Source organism: Lotus japonicus, chromosome 3 (genome assembly GCF_012489685.1).
Source record: "Lotus japonicus ecotype B-129 chromosome 3, LjGifu_v1.2".
In the NCBI taxonomy this organism is placed as follows: domain Eukaryota; kingdom Viridiplantae; phylum Streptophyta; class Magnoliopsida; order Fabales; family Fabaceae; genus Lotus; species Lotus japonicus.
The window spans coordinates 36,677,660-36,696,939 of NC_080043.1; the positions used below are offsets into that span (position 1 = coordinate 36,677,660).

General features: G+C 37.3%; 2 protein-coding genes across 3 annotated transcripts; both read right to left on the bottom strand.

Moving 5' to 3' along the window:
- Positions 1-3,298: 3,298 nt before the first annotated feature.
- On the bottom strand, positions 3,299-6,564 carry LOC130709467 (DNA replication complex GINS protein SLD5). 2 transcript variants are annotated; one of them, XM_057558836.1, is made up of 7 exons: positions 6,028-6,564; positions 5,595-5,717; positions 4,721-4,803; positions 4,500-4,609; positions 4,355-4,389; positions 3,760-3,850; positions 3,299-3,678 (listed from the first exon to the last, which is right to left on the bottom strand). In XM_057558836.1, the coding sequence occupies exons 1-7, from the start codon at positions 6,205-6,207 to the stop codon at positions 3,620-3,622; spliced, it is 681 nt and encodes a 226-aa protein (XP_057414819.1). In that variant the 5' UTR covers positions 6,208-6,564; the 3' UTR covers positions 3,299-3,619. The 2 variants fall into 2 exon arrangements, with proteins under 2 accessions (XP_057414819.1, XP_057414818.1); XM_057558835.1 differs by lacking the exon at positions 4,355-4,389 and having other exon boundaries at positions 6,028-6,554.
- An 8,899-nt stretch (positions 6,565-15,463) lies between these two features.
- On the bottom strand, positions 15,464-18,294 carry LOC130709469 (uncharacterized). The gene is made up of 5 exons (XM_057558838.1): positions 18,008-18,294; positions 17,640-17,724; positions 17,131-17,513; positions 16,534-16,762; positions 15,464-15,825 (listed from the first exon to the last, which is right to left on the bottom strand). Exons 1-5 carry the CDS (start codon positions 18,011-18,013, stop codon positions 15,794-15,796), a joined length of 735 nt encoding a protein of 244 aa, XP_057414821.1. The 5' UTR covers positions 18,014-18,294; the 3' UTR covers positions 15,464-15,793.
- Positions 18,295-19,280: the final 986 nt, after the last annotated feature.

A 19,280-nucleotide genomic window follows, 5' to 3' on the forward strand; every position in this document is an offset into this window, starting at 1 on the left:
GGACACCCGAGTTAGTATGGTCAACTAGAGTAGGTTGGACCGACTGCAAGGTGCCCGACCTATTAAGTGGCAATTCTGTTGTGTTGCCCCGCCTACCTTGCGAGGAGGCTTGTTATATGGATCATCTTTCGAGCATTCATTGCACGAGTATAAATGAGCAATTAACTTGATGTGTTTTTATGCCTATTCTTTGATAGTGTAGAATGATAATACAACTCCACTTACTAATGTGATATGATTATGTGCATTGTGTTGCTTGTGTTTCACAATATTATATGTTGTGGTTACGAAGTATACATCTCTGTGCTATATTATATACTATTATTTGGAAGTTGACCCTTGCACGCCATTGTTTGTATGTTTGTGCTTGGGCGGCTGGAAACCGTCAAGTGATGGAGGATGGAGGATAATGTGGAGGTATCTCGGACACTGTCACCAGATCACGACGAGGATCCACCGCACGATATTTTCGAGCAAGAGGAGGTGGACGTTGCGGATAGAATTGATCGAACCGGACGAGCGAGAGAGCCCGTCATTCAACAATGGGTCGTTTGTTGAAGAGTCGACGAGCATGGTGGACATGTCCTCTTGGGTAGAGTGTTGTCTCTTGTTAGTGCAGTACCTGGAGAGTTTGATCAGCACGTGTGTGTACTTTGTGACAAAGTAGGTCTCTGACATATTGCTTTCGATGTGGTGCTCCTATGATGGAATCACATGGAGTTGTCGAACGTAGGTGTCTAGGCTAACGACCATTTTGGGCTAACTATTTCTTTTCAACATTGTAAACACTCATGTACTATATTTTTACGACTGGTTGTGGAGCTTGTATATACACGTGGTGGGTTAGTATGTACGTATGGTCTTTATGCATACCATGTTCTGAATATATCTTTCGCTTTGAAAAAGAAACAAAAAATACCCGCTTTCAAGAACTGCTCATGAAAACTATTGCTTATTTATTTGGAGAAAGTTTACTATTGTGACCCCCAAAAGTCGGAGCGTTACAAGGTGTGAACAAAATATTTTTGAAGAACCCAACACCCGACTCTATAACCCTAAGCATTCGTGTACAATATAATGGTGGAGCGCCCCTTAAATGTTTGAGGCCTCCACGAGCCATCTATTTCAAAAGCCAAAAATTGACAACTCTTTTAGGTGGCACTCTCCCAGTCTTTGTCTAATTTGACTTTACTAGTCCTATGCTATAATTAGTTACCTGATTATGTTACCTGATTATGTCATATATAATTTTATGCATACATTTTTACTTGATAACAAATATTCAAAAACTATTATTTTACGTCATAAATATTTCAGATCTTAAAAATGATGATTTCCTATTATGATGATCACAAATTGATATAAATTAGTACAATTACAAAATCATTGATCTCAATCTTTATTATTTATAGAAACTTAATAAATATGTTCCCAAAATTTGGTCATTATAATTATTAAGTTTCCTAACATTATTCAATTTCATTTATAAGTTAAGACAGATTTGAAAAATTTGAAAATGATTATTTCCTAAAATGATAATAACAAATTGATATAAATTGATACAATTACAAAATTATTGGCCTCAATCTTATTATTATATAAGCTTAATAAATTTGGTCATTTCAATTATTAAGTTTCCTAACATTATTCAATGTCAATTAGACAAATTAAAAAAAATGAAAATGATGATTTCCTAAAACGTTGATCGCAAATTGATATAAATTGATACAATTACAAAATCATTGCCCCAATCTTTTTTATTATAGAAACTTAATAAATTTGGTCCCATAAAATTTGGTCATTACAATTATTAAGTTTCCTAACATCATTCAATCTCATTTATAAATTAAGACAAACTCAATAAATTTGAAAATAATGATTTCCTAAAGTATTGATACAATTACAAAATCATTGACATTAATCTTTATCATTATAGAAACTTAGGGCTTATTGATTGTAGTTTTTTAAAATTGTATTTAAAACTTTTTTTCAAGAAAAAAATGTTTAAATTAGATTTTTTCCAACATTAAAAAATAGTAATATGAAAAACTAAAAACTGAAATAGAAAACAAATTTTTGTTGTTTTGATATTTTAGTTTTAAAAACAGAAATTGAGAACTATTTTCGAAAACCGATTTTGAAAACAAACAAGTTCTTAAATTTTCTAGTTTTTAAAAACAGAAAACAGTTTTCAATAACTAGTTCTTAATTTTTATCAATACAAGTATTAAGTTTCCTAACATCAATCAATCTCATTTATAAATTAAGACAAATTTAAATTTGATTTGTCCATGAGGGTTAGCTCAAGTGTAAGAGCTAGGGGACATAAGCGTTGGGGAGGGGAAGGTCCAGGGTTCGAATCCTGGAAGGGAATTTTTAAGGGATTTTCTAACTTACTAACAACTAATCACTAACATTTGCCTATAAAAAAAAAATTAATTTGATTTCTTTAATTATTATTGTTTATTAACGTGTCAAATACTTGTCAAAAGAGAGTGTAAATTGTTTGGAAACGATATTATGTGATATATTCAAAACTGAATAATTATATATCAATATGAATATTATTTTCTTACTCATAACTTTTGTAAGCAAGCAATTATGTAAAATCTTGCTTTAGAGTATTTCAAAATTTCCAGCTCAAACATGGAGCAGGCCACCATCCTTTGCTGTTGCTGCTATGTTTTTGGATGCTTCTGCTTAGTTCTATACTTCTATTTTACTGTTAATCTTCCTCCTGTAACCAAAAAAGAGTATTTCAAAATTTCAAAAAGTCTTCCAATTTCAAAAAAAGTCTTCAATTTTTATTATAAATACATGTTACTTTTTTTTTTGAAAGTATAAATACATGTTACTAAGTTCTACTTGTTCAACAACAATAAATGCAATCTATAAGTATATATTTTTGCTAGAATTTGATTAAAACTTAATAATTTGTATGACATACATGTATGTTCAATTTATCTTTTTATTATAAACTCATGTTTTTTATATTCAAGTCGTGCATGACACGGATTCAAATATTAGTATACAAATAATGGAAATTTTCAAAAGATAAATACATAAGCTAGAAAAAAGCATTAGTTTAGTTGTAAAGATGAGTTTTCATATTAAGTTTATAGGTACCCATTGGTATTATTGGCGGTCAGCGTAGTTTGAAAGAGGAAGTATCCATGTAGATGCAGTTGTGTTAAATACTTAACATGAAAGTTTTTGCCACCCATAATGGTTCTATCCGGTTTGAAATTGTGAGAACAATCTAACCAAAAAAAAAAACCTAGTTATTTGTTTACCTATGTATGGTTAAGTAGGATAATAAAATCATTTAAAGAAAAGTAGCATAGTAAAATACTAAAAGAAAACACAACCGTAAACAAACACAATAGTGAAAACAAACACTTAACAAGACATCAACACAGTTGATCTTCGTGCTTTCCACCATGAATGAATCTTCTGTCAGCTTCATACACGAGTTGAGGGGGGAAAAAACATTGTTAGGAGCAAGAATACGCCTTGGAAGGTGACAATTGATGAACAATAGCAGAAATCACATGATCATCAATACCCAACTTGTTAACTTATCAAAGTAGATCAATTTTGCCACTCTCTACAAGTGCCTTTATTGATTTGTAACATATGAAGTAGAGGACACCAGCCTCCATCTCAAAGAGCTTCGACCTGCCAGAACAATCAATTAAACTGCTTCTTTACCATCTTCCACAGAGCAGAACAAATTCATACGAGAAAAAAGAAAATTACCTGTCATCAACTGGTCCATCTTCAAGTTGAATGCCTGTGAGATATTCTTTACTTCTACATAAAACAAATGTGTCTTGCTGTGGTTCTGGGACTGAAACAGGCAAACAAAATAATTGTCTGAGAACAAGGATTGTTCATGTCAGCAGACATCCTAGTCTGAAGGAAATAACATATATTAGAGAATTGATTAAGAAAGCAATCCAACTAGACCAGAGATAAACTTGAGCAAGGTTAATGTGCCTTTTGGTATTCGCTATTGGAATATTCGAAAGAAAGAGAAGCTACAAGGTCATTTAGTATTTATAGGGATATAAAAATATCATTATAGCCATCAGCATAAAGTATTATGACACAATTATTAGCCATCTAATTTGGTCATGGAATGAGCACTACCAGAGGTATGATGCACGTCAAAACAACTTCCAGTAAAATATGTGAAGATTAGCATCCAGGATCTCATCCATATAGCTAGAAATTAGCAAAAATACTCCAAGCATAAAGGTCATAATTTATCGAAATGGTACTGCAAAACTGATCCTCAGACTGAGTTTGATGTTCTTGATCCAATAATTGCAAAAAATTTCATATAACTTACCAATGTGCTACCAAGAAACTTTATCTCACAACAGCCTGATAGTTTTTAGGTAAAGCAAAGTCAAATACCTAAACAGGTATAAAAGAGTCCAGAAGAGCTAATGCAATAACATAACCCAAATTGAATTCTAAAGATGGAAAATTACCCATGTCATCCTCTTCACTAATTACAGATTGCTTTTGAACAGACTGATAATTTTCAGGCAATTTAGATAGAACACTCTCCTCTAAGTGCTGTTTTAGGTCATCTGTACACCTGCAACCATCAAACTAGATTCAGAACACCAAAACTAGAATTCTATTATGCTATACAGCTATAAGTTAATACACATTGGTAGTCAGAAAAAAAAGTAAAGGATAGCATTACCTTCTAGTGAAATTTTTCTCTTCAGTAGATAGCCTGTTCCAAAGTTCATCAGTTTTTTGGATGTGGAACATGTACTTTTCAATCTACAATAAAAACATGCTCATGAAATTAGCCATAACTCAATCTAATGAATACAGAAATTGATCCAGTATATTCAAAGCATAACTAATCTTCAAATACTTTAGCAACTAAAATGTACCACCCTAACTATTTTTAAAAGAAAACCCTTAAGTTGGTCCTGCAAAGTTACACCAGTCACCACAATCAGTCCTCCAAAAAAATTGATCACCACTTCAGTCTATCAAATATCTTAAACATCACCAATTAGTCTTTTAGAAGTTTTATCACCATGTTAGTCTCATCTAAACTGACACCACATTTGTCCTCATGAACAATTAAAGTGGCAGCATAAAAAAGATGAATTGATGAATTAAAGCATTAAAGGACTAATTTGGTAACATTTTTGTAAAGACTAATAACATCAAACTTTAATAGGGAATAATTTGGTAACCAAATTTTCAGAGGACTAATGTCATCACATATGTAACTTTGAAAGAACAATTTAAAGGTTTACTCTTATTTTAAAACATATTACATAGGTAGGTAGAAATGAAGGCTGTAGAAACGTTAGAAAGGGGGCAATAGTATTTAGGGAGAAATGTCTTCCGAAAGAAAGTCTACACGGAAAAATTAATTTATATCAAGCTAAACAATAATGCAAATGCATCCACTCTAACCCTTGAGGTTAAGGATACAATAAACTTTAATGGTTCATTTTTCTTAGTTCCTACTGAATGAGACAGGTTTGACTTAACACCCACGATAATTCTATTTCCTTGAGCATAAAGCTAAAAGCTACCAAATGGCTAGCTACCTTCTGGATGCGGATGCGAAGATATGATCTTAATAGAAACAGGGTTCTATCAATGTCCATCTGATACAAAGATAACGAATGAGGGTCAGCTCCAGCAGCGCCTTTCTCCTCAACAGTATCTTCCTGCGAAAAAAATCAAATAATCGAATTAGGAGAAAAAAGTGTTCACAAATCACAGGACTGTAAAGGTACATGAACTTAATGCAGTCACATCAGCAAGGAACAAAATATCTATTTTTCTTCAGAAAAATAGCATAATACTCCTGTTCAGAATACTAATCCCATACATCTCATAAATGAAAACCCACTAGAATACAGATTAGTCTCATTCTAATTTCTTTCAGTTGATGAAAAAATTGAGCATTATATACAGGTTATGATAACAAGACTCAAATTCATTTCAAGTTGGGGTTTTGAGTGTTTGAAAAGCTACCATCAATTGAATCTGTTCTCTGACACGGTTGATCAAATCAGATTCAAATCGAAGAATCTCAGGGGCTGCCTTCTCACTACGCCAAGCTCGCTTGAGCAGTTCAAAATCGGTGGTTGAAATCAAGGCATCATAATCGTCAGTGAGAACCGTTGGTCCTCCTTCCACAGAGTTCGAATCCATTGATCACAATTGAGAATGAAGACACTGTGGCACCGTAGCTGGTGCTGGTACCGAAATCTGGCGGTGGCGCTGGGACCGGAAAAGAGGATGGCGGCGCCAGGAACGACGGCGTAGAGGTGGATCTGGGCTTCGCGTGAGGAGGAGCGGCGCGGCGGTAGCAGCAACAGCAACAGCAACCTCAAATCGGGTGGAGGAGTGAGCTGCGGTGGCGGCGCGGTTGCGGAGGAGAAAGGAGGTGGTGCGATTTGGGTTGTGAAAGGGAGATGATGGTGGTGACGCAATTTGTTTTTTTATTTTTTTGTTTCTCTTATACAGAAGCTGTTTCTTTTTGGGAATTAAATTTCCCGCCTCCTCACTAAATTTCCAAAACCCCATAATACCCCTCCCCTTTCAACTTCTAAACTCCCACCCCACCCTCCCCACTCTTGATTCTTTAAGCACCTTTCTTCTCTTCACTCCCTCTCTCCCTTCAACCTCTCACGCTCTCTCCCTTCCTTTCTCCAAGGTATGGTCTCTCCCTCCTTTCAACCTCTTCATCGGTCTGCCATTAATATTTTTTTTCCGAGATTTAGGTTTTTCCGGGTTATAGAACCCGGAATGCATTAGTTTTTTTCCAGGAGTTAGACCCTGAAATATTTAGTGAGATTTGTTAGATATTTTCGGGTTCTTGAATCCATAAGACATTATTTAACCTGCGGGAATTAGAACCCGGTATATTTAGGAAGTTATGCTAGATATTTTTCGGGTTCTAGAACTCATAATGCATTTCTTAACTTATGGGAATTAAAACCCGGAAGGTTCATATAGTTTATGTTAAGTAATTCCAAGATGTAGAACCCGAAATACATTTTTTAATGTCCGGGAATTAAAACCTGGAATTTAGGAAGCTATGTTAGATATTTTCCGAGTTCTAGAACCTGGAATGCTCTATTTAAGTCACGGGAATTAAAACCCAGAATTTTCATGTAGTTTATGTTAATTAATTCCGGGAATTAAATCCCGGAACGTTTATTTAATTCATGTTATTATTTCCGGGATCTAAATCCCGGAAAGCATTACTTATCTTCCTAGGTATATATCCTGGAACAAAACAAAAATTGAAATTTTATTTTTTATATTTTGTATACCAAAGTTTTGCTGATGTTTTTTAAATTACACATTGTTTACAAATGGCTCGCACACGTGGAGGAGGTAGAGGTCAGGTGGACCATGGACTTGGCCGTGGACGTGGTCAGACATCGGGACCACGTGTGCCCTATACAACATCGCACCATAAGCGACTACGGGATGAGGCAGAGGCTTTAGCTGCCGCTCCTGCTTCACCACCACCTGCTCAGGTGGAGCCTCTTCATGAGGATGCTGAGGTGGAGCCTCCTCATGAGGATGCTCTGGTGGACCCCGCTGTAGAAGTTGCTAAGCAGGAGCTTGTTCCTTTTGCTTCGCGAATGCTTTCCCTTCAGCAGGACCCTCTGTTCCCTTGAGGACTTGTCATTGTTGACATCCTACGCAGGTCATGTGGCTCCTTTCTTATGGCATGTTGTGTTGCAGACCCCGATATGTATCATTGTTCCGAATTTAATCTATGTGTGTATGCTTTGATGTTTGTTCATTGTTCCGAATTTAATCTATGTGTGTATTCTCCATAGTAGGGTTTGTCCATGCAATCCTGAACCGAACCCGACCAAACCGGTCGGTTTTTTAATGAATGGTTTGGTTCGGTCTCGGTTTTGGGCGGTTCAAGCTAGGGTTTTTTTTTGTCAAAGATGTATGGAATTAAAACTCAAAGGTTTGTCAAACGACACTTACAACATGCGAGAAAACTCTCTAAGAGTGCTATCACAATGCACAAATACATAAGCAAATTAAGTGCAAGCATGCACACTCAGCTGAAACAAACAGCTAAAACATGGTGTAAAAACCTAGAGCCCAACAAAAGCCCCTAACATCCCAATGACAGAGAGCCAATTAACTTCTGAGCAGAAAAGAAATAACATCATTTTTAACCAGTGCTCCCTCTCTACAACGAAACGGCTCAGCTGGAGTTTAGTGCGGCGGCGAAGGCTTCAGCGGCACCAATACGGGTCAACTCTGCATGTAACACCCCGATTTCTTGAGTGTCACACAGTAACCAAATAATCCATTTTCGCAAAGAATTTTCGTCGATTCAATTATTAATCTTCAATTAATGATAAATGTTCATTTATTGTGAAACTCTTGAAAACTTAGCCGGATAACTTGCGGAATTAAAAGAAATAGACGTAAACCTCGTCATTAAATTAATCCATAACATAATAAAGATAATCGTTGAAAAGATCCTCAAAGTAAGATTACATCAACTCTTTGAAAAAGACGTATCCAAAGTGAGAAAGTAAATAAGGTACGGTGCTAACGGTCACTCAACCCAACAGGAAAGTAAAGGTCACTCGGACTCCTCATCATCTTCATCAACCTCCACAGGCTCCAGCCGATCGAAGAATCCTCTAAGCTTTCGTTGCGGCTTTTCCTGATCCTTAGTCTTCTGCTTGTCGGGAGCGGCCACTTGGTCTCGTACCAAAAGTGCACTGGGCTCTGCCACTGGCTGCTCCGAAGCGATCTCCATATCCTCCGAAGGGTCTAGCTCCTCCTCAGATACATGTACAGATGATTTCCTGGAACCCGCGTCCATAGGGAATTGGAAACGAGGGGGTGCATAAGGCATCTTCACCCTCCCGTTCTCCTGCTCCTGAATCTCGATGACTCCTCCTCTGCTGTCACGTCTCGTAAGCTTAGCACCGCCGACATAAATGCGACGCACTTGGCGTGAGTCGGACACCCAAGCATCGTCGTTCTCCTCGTCACGGAGCGTCAGTGTCCAAGAATACACTGAACTCATGGTCAGCACCATCTGCCCCCCCCCCCAGAACAAAACAAATAACAGATAGTAGAGGGTCAGATCTCATGCCATATAAGCAAATAAATCAAATAAGTCGCATATTATCACAAGATTAAGTAAGGATATATACATATTCATAACTCAGTTAGCCACCTAATAGTTTAGTTAGGCTAACGTCCTCACCATCACACAACCACCACATTCACCTTGGCCAATCACGATCATCCGCAGATGAACAATCTCGAGGGGACCACACAGTCAACTCACATTTCCCGGGGAGACCACACAGTCAATCCCTAACCCTTGACTCAGTTAGGGTCGTCACATGGAGACCACACAGTCAATCCATAAAGTTCTCCCTCGCGTGCAAGTAACCGTTTGTCTCTAACGGCACCATCGTTCTCATGGTCCATAGCCTACTCTAGCACTATAGCCATGCAATACTACTTGCAAGCGAAATCTCATTCTCTAGGCTTACTACTAAAGTCAAGTTATAGAAGTAAGCTATTTAAGCATTATATATTGCATAACACTAAGAGGTCTAGGGTTTGATCCCTTCCTCTCACATGAGCATCAAATCATCATACATCTCTCACCAAATAAGCAAGACATACGCCTCAACCCTAGAGAGCGTAGGGTTCGACCAAACAACACTACTAATCACATGTTCGTATTCTCATAATCATAATACTAAATTCAGTACCAAATCATCATGCTAATTCATAGACAAGAGAACATAAGAAAATTTCCGCTGAAACCCTCAAAATAGGGTTCGGCCGTGAGCACATTTTAGGCTAGGGTTTTCCAAATTTTTTGATCTTATTGCATCAAGTTTCTCAAGCCTATTTCCAGTAGGGTTTCATCATAAAATCTCATTAAAATTCAGATCCATTGCATGTTATACAACACAAGTCAAATCTAGGCAACTTAGTGGAAAAATAGTAACTTTTCACATGTGATCAACAAGGATTCATGGCATCACATAAAAGCATAGCAAAAACAGAAACATTGCATCATATTCATGCATAAAGAAAGTTTCTCATCATGCAAATAAATTCCCCATAGCATAACCCACCCAAAATTGCATTTTCCCCACATAAAATCATAGATTTTCATCATAAAACTCGCCTAGACTCTACCCGGACCAGATCTGCCCTCACCTTAGTTTTTGGTATGAAAGGATGATGAAAAGGTGATGAATGAAGAGACAACTCCTTGTTGTTCCTCTGCACGTGCTCGATCTCTTCCCCTTGCTCTCTCCTTCTCTTCCTCCCTCGCTCTCCTTCTCTTCTTCTTCTCTCTCTCGCGTTTTCTTTCTCTCTTTCTCTCAAACCCTTTCTTTCTTTTCTCCTCTGAATATTTCACGTGAAAGTGTGTATGGGAAACCCTTCTAATTCATCTTTTGGTGATAATGAAAACAAAGCAAAATCCCCCCCCCCTTTCTTCACCAAAACCGGCGGCACACACACAACACTAGGCCTAGGGTTTTCCTTTTCCTTTTTCTTACTTTCTAGCCCAAGCCCAAAATCATCTAATTAATTTTATTAATTATTAATTAAAATAAATAAAATAAAAACAAAAACTTCATTCCCTCTCTAAGTGGCCGGCGGCCACAACAAATTTTTAGGGTTTCCAAACCCTTTTTTTTTTTCATCCACATGCTTATTGAATTTAATTCAATTATTCAATTTTTATTAAATAAAAACTGAAATAAATAAATAAATAACCTAAACCCAATCTTATTCATCTCAAGATAATAAATTCCACATACGTCATCAATCAAGCAAACACATCCTTCACTAGGACTTCACAATTATTATTCATCTCAAATAATAATAATTATACTAATAAAATTAGGGTCTTACACTGCAACGTTGAGGACAAGGAAAAGAGAACTTTTGTAGATTCCAAACATGCAACAGCAGGAGTTGCAAAACTGGGAAAGGGATGGAAAGACCACCAAAGCATCTGGATCGAGCTTGTAGATCACTAAAGCTTTATCAGAGAACTTGTTTCATCTGGATATGAAAAGAATAGTGTCAGATCTGGAGCTTTGGCACCCGGTGGTAGATGGCGGCAGCCAAGGCCAGAGGAGGCAAGGGTGGCAGCAGCGGCGGCGACGGGTATGGCCGTGGAGGAGAGGGTGGCGGCGGGTTGAGGAAGATGGTGATGGCCAAGGAAAAAAGGGGTGAAAATCCAAAACAAACCCACTTATTTGGGTAAAGGATCCACCTAATGTGGAAGAGAACCCACCTGATGTGGGAAGAAAACCTACCTAAAGCAGGAAAAGAAACTCCCTAGAGGAGGAGAAGTCCCCGAAAGGGGGAGGAGCCCCCCAAGGGGGAGAAGCAGCGCTCAGTACTCAAAACCCTAGCAGACGTTCAAAACTGAGGAAAAGCCGGTACAAGCTAGGCTTAAATTGGTCGGTTTCGGTTTGGGCTCTGGCCCGACCAATCCGACCGAAGTAATTATTTTTAACTAGGGCTCCTAGACGTTAGTAACCTTTCTCTTCTCTATCTCCTCTCCTCTCTCCTTTTCGCCGACCAACCGCTCCTCTCCTCCTTCCAAAAGCCAGCTGCCGCTTGTCTTCCCCTTTATTCCCTTCCCACTTCACCACCTCCAATTCTCCTCCGAGTTTCGAAGTTCTCCAACCGCCCAAGGTGCCACCTTTTTTGTCATCACCTCCGCCAGGTTCGACCCTAGAAACGCCCTCTTCGTGTCTGTCCTGTGTGGCCATCACTTCAGCGCCTCCTCTAGGTTCGAAAGCTTCCCTCTTCAGATGCGATTCCAGATCGAAGAACCTTGGCATGGTTATGGCTTCATGACGTTCGAGATCAAAGAACTATGTCGTCCTCGCCTCTGTTCAAGTCGTTAGCATCACAAGTTTCTACCTTTTTCTCTTTTTCTCACCTTCATCCCCTTTTCTGTTGCAAAATTTTAATTTTTGGATCATTGCAAGTTGTAATATTATTTTCTTATGCCCAATTTCTGGATCTATGTATTGGACTTGATGGTTTTGGTATTGCAACCTTGAAAAGTTTCTATCTTTGCTATGATTTGGTTTCTGTCCTTGCTTACACTCATCATCTCATCTTTTCTTTTTGTGATTTTTTTTCTGGATGTTGAACGGTACGAACTCACCTGTTAAAACCGTAAACCGTCAAAATCGAACCCAATTAACCCGTGAGAACTGGGCGGTCGGCGGCAGGCCTGGTGGTTTGGTGATTTTCACCCGACGAAACCGATATTTTCAGCCTGAAACTGACCGAATCTCTCCGGTGGACCGGCCTACTCCAGAGCATAAGTCCAGAAAAACTAGTAACCAAATCAATTTAAGTTTGGCCTATGAATCAAAATTCAAGGGTGAATTAAAAAACAAATTAAACAAAACAATTTTGAGAGCTATGAAAATATTGTTAAGTTCAAACGCATCATAACGTTTTTAAAATCTTATTTTGATTATAACAATTTTATAAAAGTCTCATTGAAAATTAAACTCACCATAGTATTTGCATTTCAGGAAAAACTCAAGCAATGTTATATGCTTCAACGTTCTATCAGCTCAAAAAGGAAAGCTTCAGAAGTTACAAAACAGTTTGGGAAGCAAACTGACTCTCACTCAAGATCCAAGTCTCTGACCGTCCAATGCCACATCATCAGTCAGATTTATTGAAGACAAATTTTGAGCGCCAAAGTTAAAGTTCAATTGTAACCAGTTGCCCAACATTTAAATCAAAAGGCAACCAATTGATTTATATTCAAATAAGATCACGTGAAGACTAGTTTACTTCAGCTAAAGGCACGCTGACTAACATGGGAAAAGTACAAGCCGTCAACATCATATTTCCTAATTGTCTCATGTCTGAAAAGTAGGCCAAGTCTATCACCACCTACTAGCTGACAAACATCATCTTTACGGCTAAAAGATAGACTTACTTCTGAGCTCGCATTAAATGGAGCTACCAACCAAAGTCATTTGAATCAACGGTTTGATCTCCTTTCACAACGGCTAGAGCAACAGTTGGATTTTGTCTCACAACGGCTACAACACTAGCAAGCGAGTATATAAGGCACTCTTGAAGATTGAAGACCAAGAGAATTAATTCTGAAAGAACAAGAACTCAAGCATTTATTCCAATCTTCTCAAAAGCATTCAAAGCTCAAGCAAAAAGTTTCTAAGAGTCAAACACAAGCCTTTACTTCTGCAAGTGAAAGAGAGAATCTCGTACCTTAAAAGAGTCAAATCTTTTTATTCTCTTCTCACTTTGTTTTAGAACTCTTAAGTGATCCAAAATCAGATCTGAACCCAAACACTTAGAGTTCCAGTACCATAAATTCTCTACCACTACTCTTGAACGAAGAGAAATTCTGTAGAGTGATTTAATCTTTGTAAGATTATTGGAGAAGTCCTGAACAATACTTGTAGGAGGAGTCCTGTAGAATACTTGGAGAAGTCCGTGATAATACTTGTGGGAGAAGTCCTGTTGAATACTTGTATTGGAGAAGTCTTTGATACTTGCTAGTGAAAATCTTGGTGGTGGCCAAGTACTGGATGTACCCCAATCGTTTAGGGTGAACCAGTATAAATCTCTGCGTGCTAATCGTTCTGCTTTACTAACTTATTTCTGATGCACTAAACAGTTTACGAAAAGTCATACTTAACGTTTTCTGAAAAGAACTTCTATTCTTTTCATAAACCAAAGTTTTAAAACGTAAATTTCAAGAACACAATTCAAACCCCCTTTCTTGTGTTACTTATTTGCATGTCAAATATTTCACAAAAACTTAGGTAAAGCCAAACCATACACAGAAACTACTTTTCGGCGGTGATCATCTTGAATTTAGTGACTTCAATGAATTGCGAACAAAGTTTCATGTTCTCTGAGAAAAGGTTTCCCTGTCGTCATTTAAGTCGTCGCCGATTGTGTCGTCCGACGAAATAGGAGGGGTTGAGACATCCTCCCTCTCCTTTCGTGACAAGCTTATGGGAGGGAGAAGATCACCATGAGTGAAGGAGAGAAGGAACATGGTCAAGGAAGGAAAGATGAAGGTGCACTATGTAAGATCAAGTTTTGATCGTGTAGTACAACTCTATGTTTTGATGATTACAAGTTAACATTTTAGTATGAACAATTATGGTACTCTAACGTGTTTTCTGAGTGTGCTCTTAACAGGCTCTGACCTTAATATAATCTCACACAAATCAGAAGCACTTTGCTTATAGAGTGACCCTAGAAACGCTTTCGCAATCTCTATGTTCAATCTGAACAGTAGAAAAGCTTCAGAAGATCTGAAGTTAATCAAGCTCTGATATGGACTCAGCTCACTTGAAGTTCTGAAGATCCAGACGTTCTGATAACCCAGACACTCTGAAGGTTCAGAAGTTCTGATGGTGTAGAAGACTCTGAAGATCCAGAAGCTGATAAGTGGAGACTCTGAAGTCCAGAAGCAAACTGGCTCTGAAGACTAAGTACTTCTTCTCTGAGTTCAGAATCAGAAGGTACAACGGTTAGAGGATCCATGCTTCCCTCTGACTCTGATCAACAAGCTTCACAAGTTTCAACACGAAGCATTCCTCTGATCAGAAGTCAACAAGGTTAAAGGTCACGTCACTATCCAAAGTACAAAAGCAAGTGTACTATCCTGACGACCTAACCTAACATTCTCAGCCACAGCAGAAGCTGGAAATCCCATATCTGCCCTCCAACGGTAGCATTCCCGTGCAATGTTCAAACCCTAATCCTTGGAGTATATATAGAGGCTGAAGACTGAAAGATGCGGTTGGGAAGAAACTAATACGTGCAAGCAATATTCAAATCTTCTAAGCAATCTTTCTTCATCGAATTCATTGTGTTTACTACAAGCTTTTAAGAAGCAATTTCTTTGTAAACAATATTCTTTAAACAGTTGTTTAGTTTACCTTTAGGAGATCAAGGTTGATCGGATCCTAGAGAAGACTAAGAGAGTGAATCTTAGTGTGAGCTAAGTCAGTGTATTGTTAGTCACTTGTAGGTTTCAAGTGCAGTTGTAACAAATCTCTGATTAGTGAATTGTCTTCATTCTAAGAAGGAAGAAATCACCTTCACGGGTGGACTGGACTAGCTTGAGTGATTCATCAAGTGAACCAGGATAAAATCCTTGTGTGCTTTTCTCATCTCTTATCTTAAGCACTTTACTTGTGTTTCGAAAAATTTGATAAAATCTTAAGTGGGAAGTTTTTATTCTGAAAACGCTATTCAAACCCCCCATTTCTATCGTTTTTCATACCTTCACACTATCTGAATGGAAATAGGCTACTACCTCAAATCAGGGTGAAGAAGGAGGCTATGAATGAGCTCTGCAATGCGTGGACAGAGTCATTAACTGGATTTGGTGGTATGACTGTTAGGGAAAAGCATCGGTTATGGACTTTTGAAGGATTACAAGAGATTTTACATGAGGCATTGCCCCTATAAGTTACATATGGTATGGAGTAATTGGTAATTTAAATAAGGTCCTAGATAGATCTCAATTGTCATCTATGTATAAACTAAAAAGAGAATGCACACAAGAGAAAATAAGCCTGGCCATGATCTAATTCTATACATTTATTTCTCTAGCTGTCCCGTCTCTGCAATACAAAATGTATGCACAAAACCCATTGAGCATTAACTAGTGAACTGGACTGTCTGCTACACGATTCACCATCCATGAAATGATACAGTGCCAACTTCCTTAGACACACGTCTTTAGTTCCAACACCACAACTGCGGATCCAACCAAAAGTATGATAAAGAAAGAGTTAGTCAAAGTACTTATATTAGTAAAAGGCTTAAGAATAGTTCTCGGAAACATAGTCAATCAAAAAACGGAAGATTATAATATTTAAACAAGTTCAACTTGAATTTTGATTTTGATTATTATTTCATTTTGGTGTAATACATATTAGAATTAGAAGGTAATTATGTTTGAGCCGGAAATATCTAAATTCTAATGGGAATAGCTTTGCTAGCGGATGTTTTTTTTTTTCCATTCAAAAGATTCGAACACAAGTTATTGCATAATGAAAGTCAAACATGTACCACATAAATCAACGGTTCATTGAATTTTTTTGAATATTATTATTTGAATATATTTTGTACTTTTGATTGTTTAATCCAACTATTATATACAGGTAATGATGATAAATAGACATTCACTTTTTTGATAAATATTCAATTGGCATATATTTTATTGATGGTTTTTAATATTTATTTTTTGTGACGGTTTAAAATGACCAATGAATCATATGCCCATTGAATGTGCAGAGAATTTTTTTTTTTTGACAAAAGTCCAGAAAATGTTTATGTATATATTTATATGCATGCACAAACTGCTTATGAGTTTAAGGCCTTATGTATAAGGACTTCAATTCAAGCACACGATGGCAAAAAAGTAATATTGTAAAAAAATTTGAGGGACACAAGAAGGCTTACATTCAGAGTCTGTTGTGATCCAGTTTTCTTTCCTACAAGAGATATGAATTGGCGAGTGTGCAATCTGGGCTTGTCCACTCTTAGACAAAGAAGCTATTGATGAGATAACTGAGTAGACAGAAGAAGTAATGGACTGAATTTCCTCATCCCATGTGAATTCGATCTTGGGTGACTCACTGCAAAGTTGATAATCTTCTGGAGTTGCCCTTATGTTTCCTTGTCTTTGAAACTGTAAAACATGGTAAAAATTTGGTGACCATCTAATTTTATTATAATCTCTTCTGATCATTGGCTTCTTTTTTACTTCATTTCTTGTTTAATATATATCTTACATGATCTACCCTTTGTGGAGTGAATGTGCTATCCTCTCAAGGAAAACGATTCGCAGACATACCATTTTACCAGACACCACTTGGACATTCAAATTAGTGGTAGTTTTTAACAGCCACAACATGTTGCGAAGGTTAAAAACCCCGGCCAGCTGTCATATGTACTAAGGGTGTCTGGCGAAATGTGTATATGTCAATGTATAATCACTCTTCTCTCCGTGGATAGAAAAATAGTGAAGGGCTTTTGAAGTTGTTAAAATAAGTTTACCTTTTGTTCATTGAATTTTCCTCTTTTATCTTTTTTGGCAGCAGAAACCAGACCAAGTAGCTCTTTCATTCTTGAAATTGCTTTCTTTTTATCCTCTTTAACTTGATCCTTAGCTTCTGCTGTGACAAACTCATTTCTTTCTGTTGTTCTAGAGAATGATGCTTCAGTTACGGGCAAAACCTTCTTTCCTACATTAGCAGCAGCAGAATCTGTCCTTTTAGTATTTCTCAAGTTTCCTAATCCGTATAAGTCGGGGGTCCTGCAAATGCAGGCCTTTGGAATGTCTTTTGATCCGCACATGAATGTAAACAGCTTCAACTTCTTTAATCGAAGTTTGCTCCATACTATTCTCCTTGTTCTGTGATGCTTAGGTATGTTTATATCTGAAACAATGTCATAAAAAAAGGTATATATATTATGCATTGAAATTGTTCAGTTCATATGCTAATTGAATGATGTTGAGATCCACAATGCTAAATAGTGCATAAATAAGAGTTGCTCTTAATTACCTCTGGTAACTGTATTGGTGGAAGGACTAAAGGTCCAGATCTCTCTGTCTTGTTCATGTACCCCTTTAGTGAGCCGTTGAAGAATCTGTTAATGGTGCAACAAAAGAGCTATCAGCCTTCATGTAAATAATAATGCAGCTTCGGATTACAACCATCATATGGAATTGGAAAATGGTTGTTGGAGAACTAATTAGGGTGCAAACATCCCAAATAAGAAGGATAAAAAAATTATAAAAGTGATAGATGTAATACATAATGTATTGTGAATAAGCAAAAGATAAAAGGAAATGTATGAGATATGGAAGTACTTAGTGTCATGATGTGTTTGAATATGAGAATTTCATATCATTACATAACCATATATATACCTGCATGTCTACTGTGGATGCTCTATGCAACTTATATATACTATTTTTTGAATGAGGGTCTTTTCTCTTATGACTGTGTTAGTCAAATAGAGAGGTCCTATGCAGCTCTTATATCTTTACAAGCTGTCTGGTAAGATATATTCTTCAATTCTCAAGCGTTTGAGGCCTTTGGTGAGATGAGACGAAGAAAATTGGTGTTAATTTAAGGGAGAAGGAGAGACAAGGGAATGAAGGGAGTGAGTGGGGAATGGTTGTTGCCTTAATTGTTGGCTTATGATTCTAAGTGATATGGAGCTTATGTCATATATAGCAATACGTATGTAGTAAGGTTAAGGACGAGATTGAATGAGGAAATTCAACCTATGTGGCATGATTCATAGCCATGCACTTGTATGTTTGTGAGCCCTCAGCTTATATGTGCCGTCAATTGGAGATTATATTCTTAGTTTTTGTCTACTTTGCAACAAAAAAAAATCTATTTCACAAGTTAAATTAGTTTTTTTTTTTGCATTTTCATTTTAGCACATAAATAGCTTATGGTATGGTCAGGGACATCGCTACCATATTCCGAGCCAGATTAGTCGTGTGGGGCTTCTTTCCTCCGTGCAGACTGGTGACTAAAGGACAAAAAAAATAACATGTATTAAATGTTAGTAGAAAAAACATGAACTCTCTTACAATTTCATAACTCATTCAACTTGCGTTCTTCAATACCCAGGCAGTGAGAGGAAAACAATATTATGCAGCCGCCACCCGATTTGGGGATTATATCTCCCTTTGGGAATTCTCATTCTCTTAGAGAGACTTCTCCTTTTTCATTGGAGTGTTTCTCTCCATAACAAGTGAGTTTTTTTACCATAATAGGTGGCTTTGCTTTATTTAAATAAGCGAGTATTTTTTTTCTTTTTAGTGTGGGTTTGGTTTCTTTCTTCCCTTCCCCATCTCTGTGGCCGCCAATAAACTCCTCCGCCTTCGTCCTCGCCGCCACTGTTGCCTCTACCGCCACCTTCGTGCCACCTCAACCACTACCATGACCGTCATTGCTGCCATCATTCCTTCCCCGTCCTTTATTTTTTCAATGTTTGTATGGTCTATATCGAATCTTCCCTCCTTTATGTCTTTTCAGTGATGTCAACTTGACATCATTTGGTGCAGCTGAAGACACAATATTGACTTACCTAGAAGCTACAGATTGTTGAATCTTGTTGTTTGGAGTTTTTGTATGACCTTTAGTGTGTTAGATACTTGTGTTAGCTTGAGTGAGCAAGCTTGG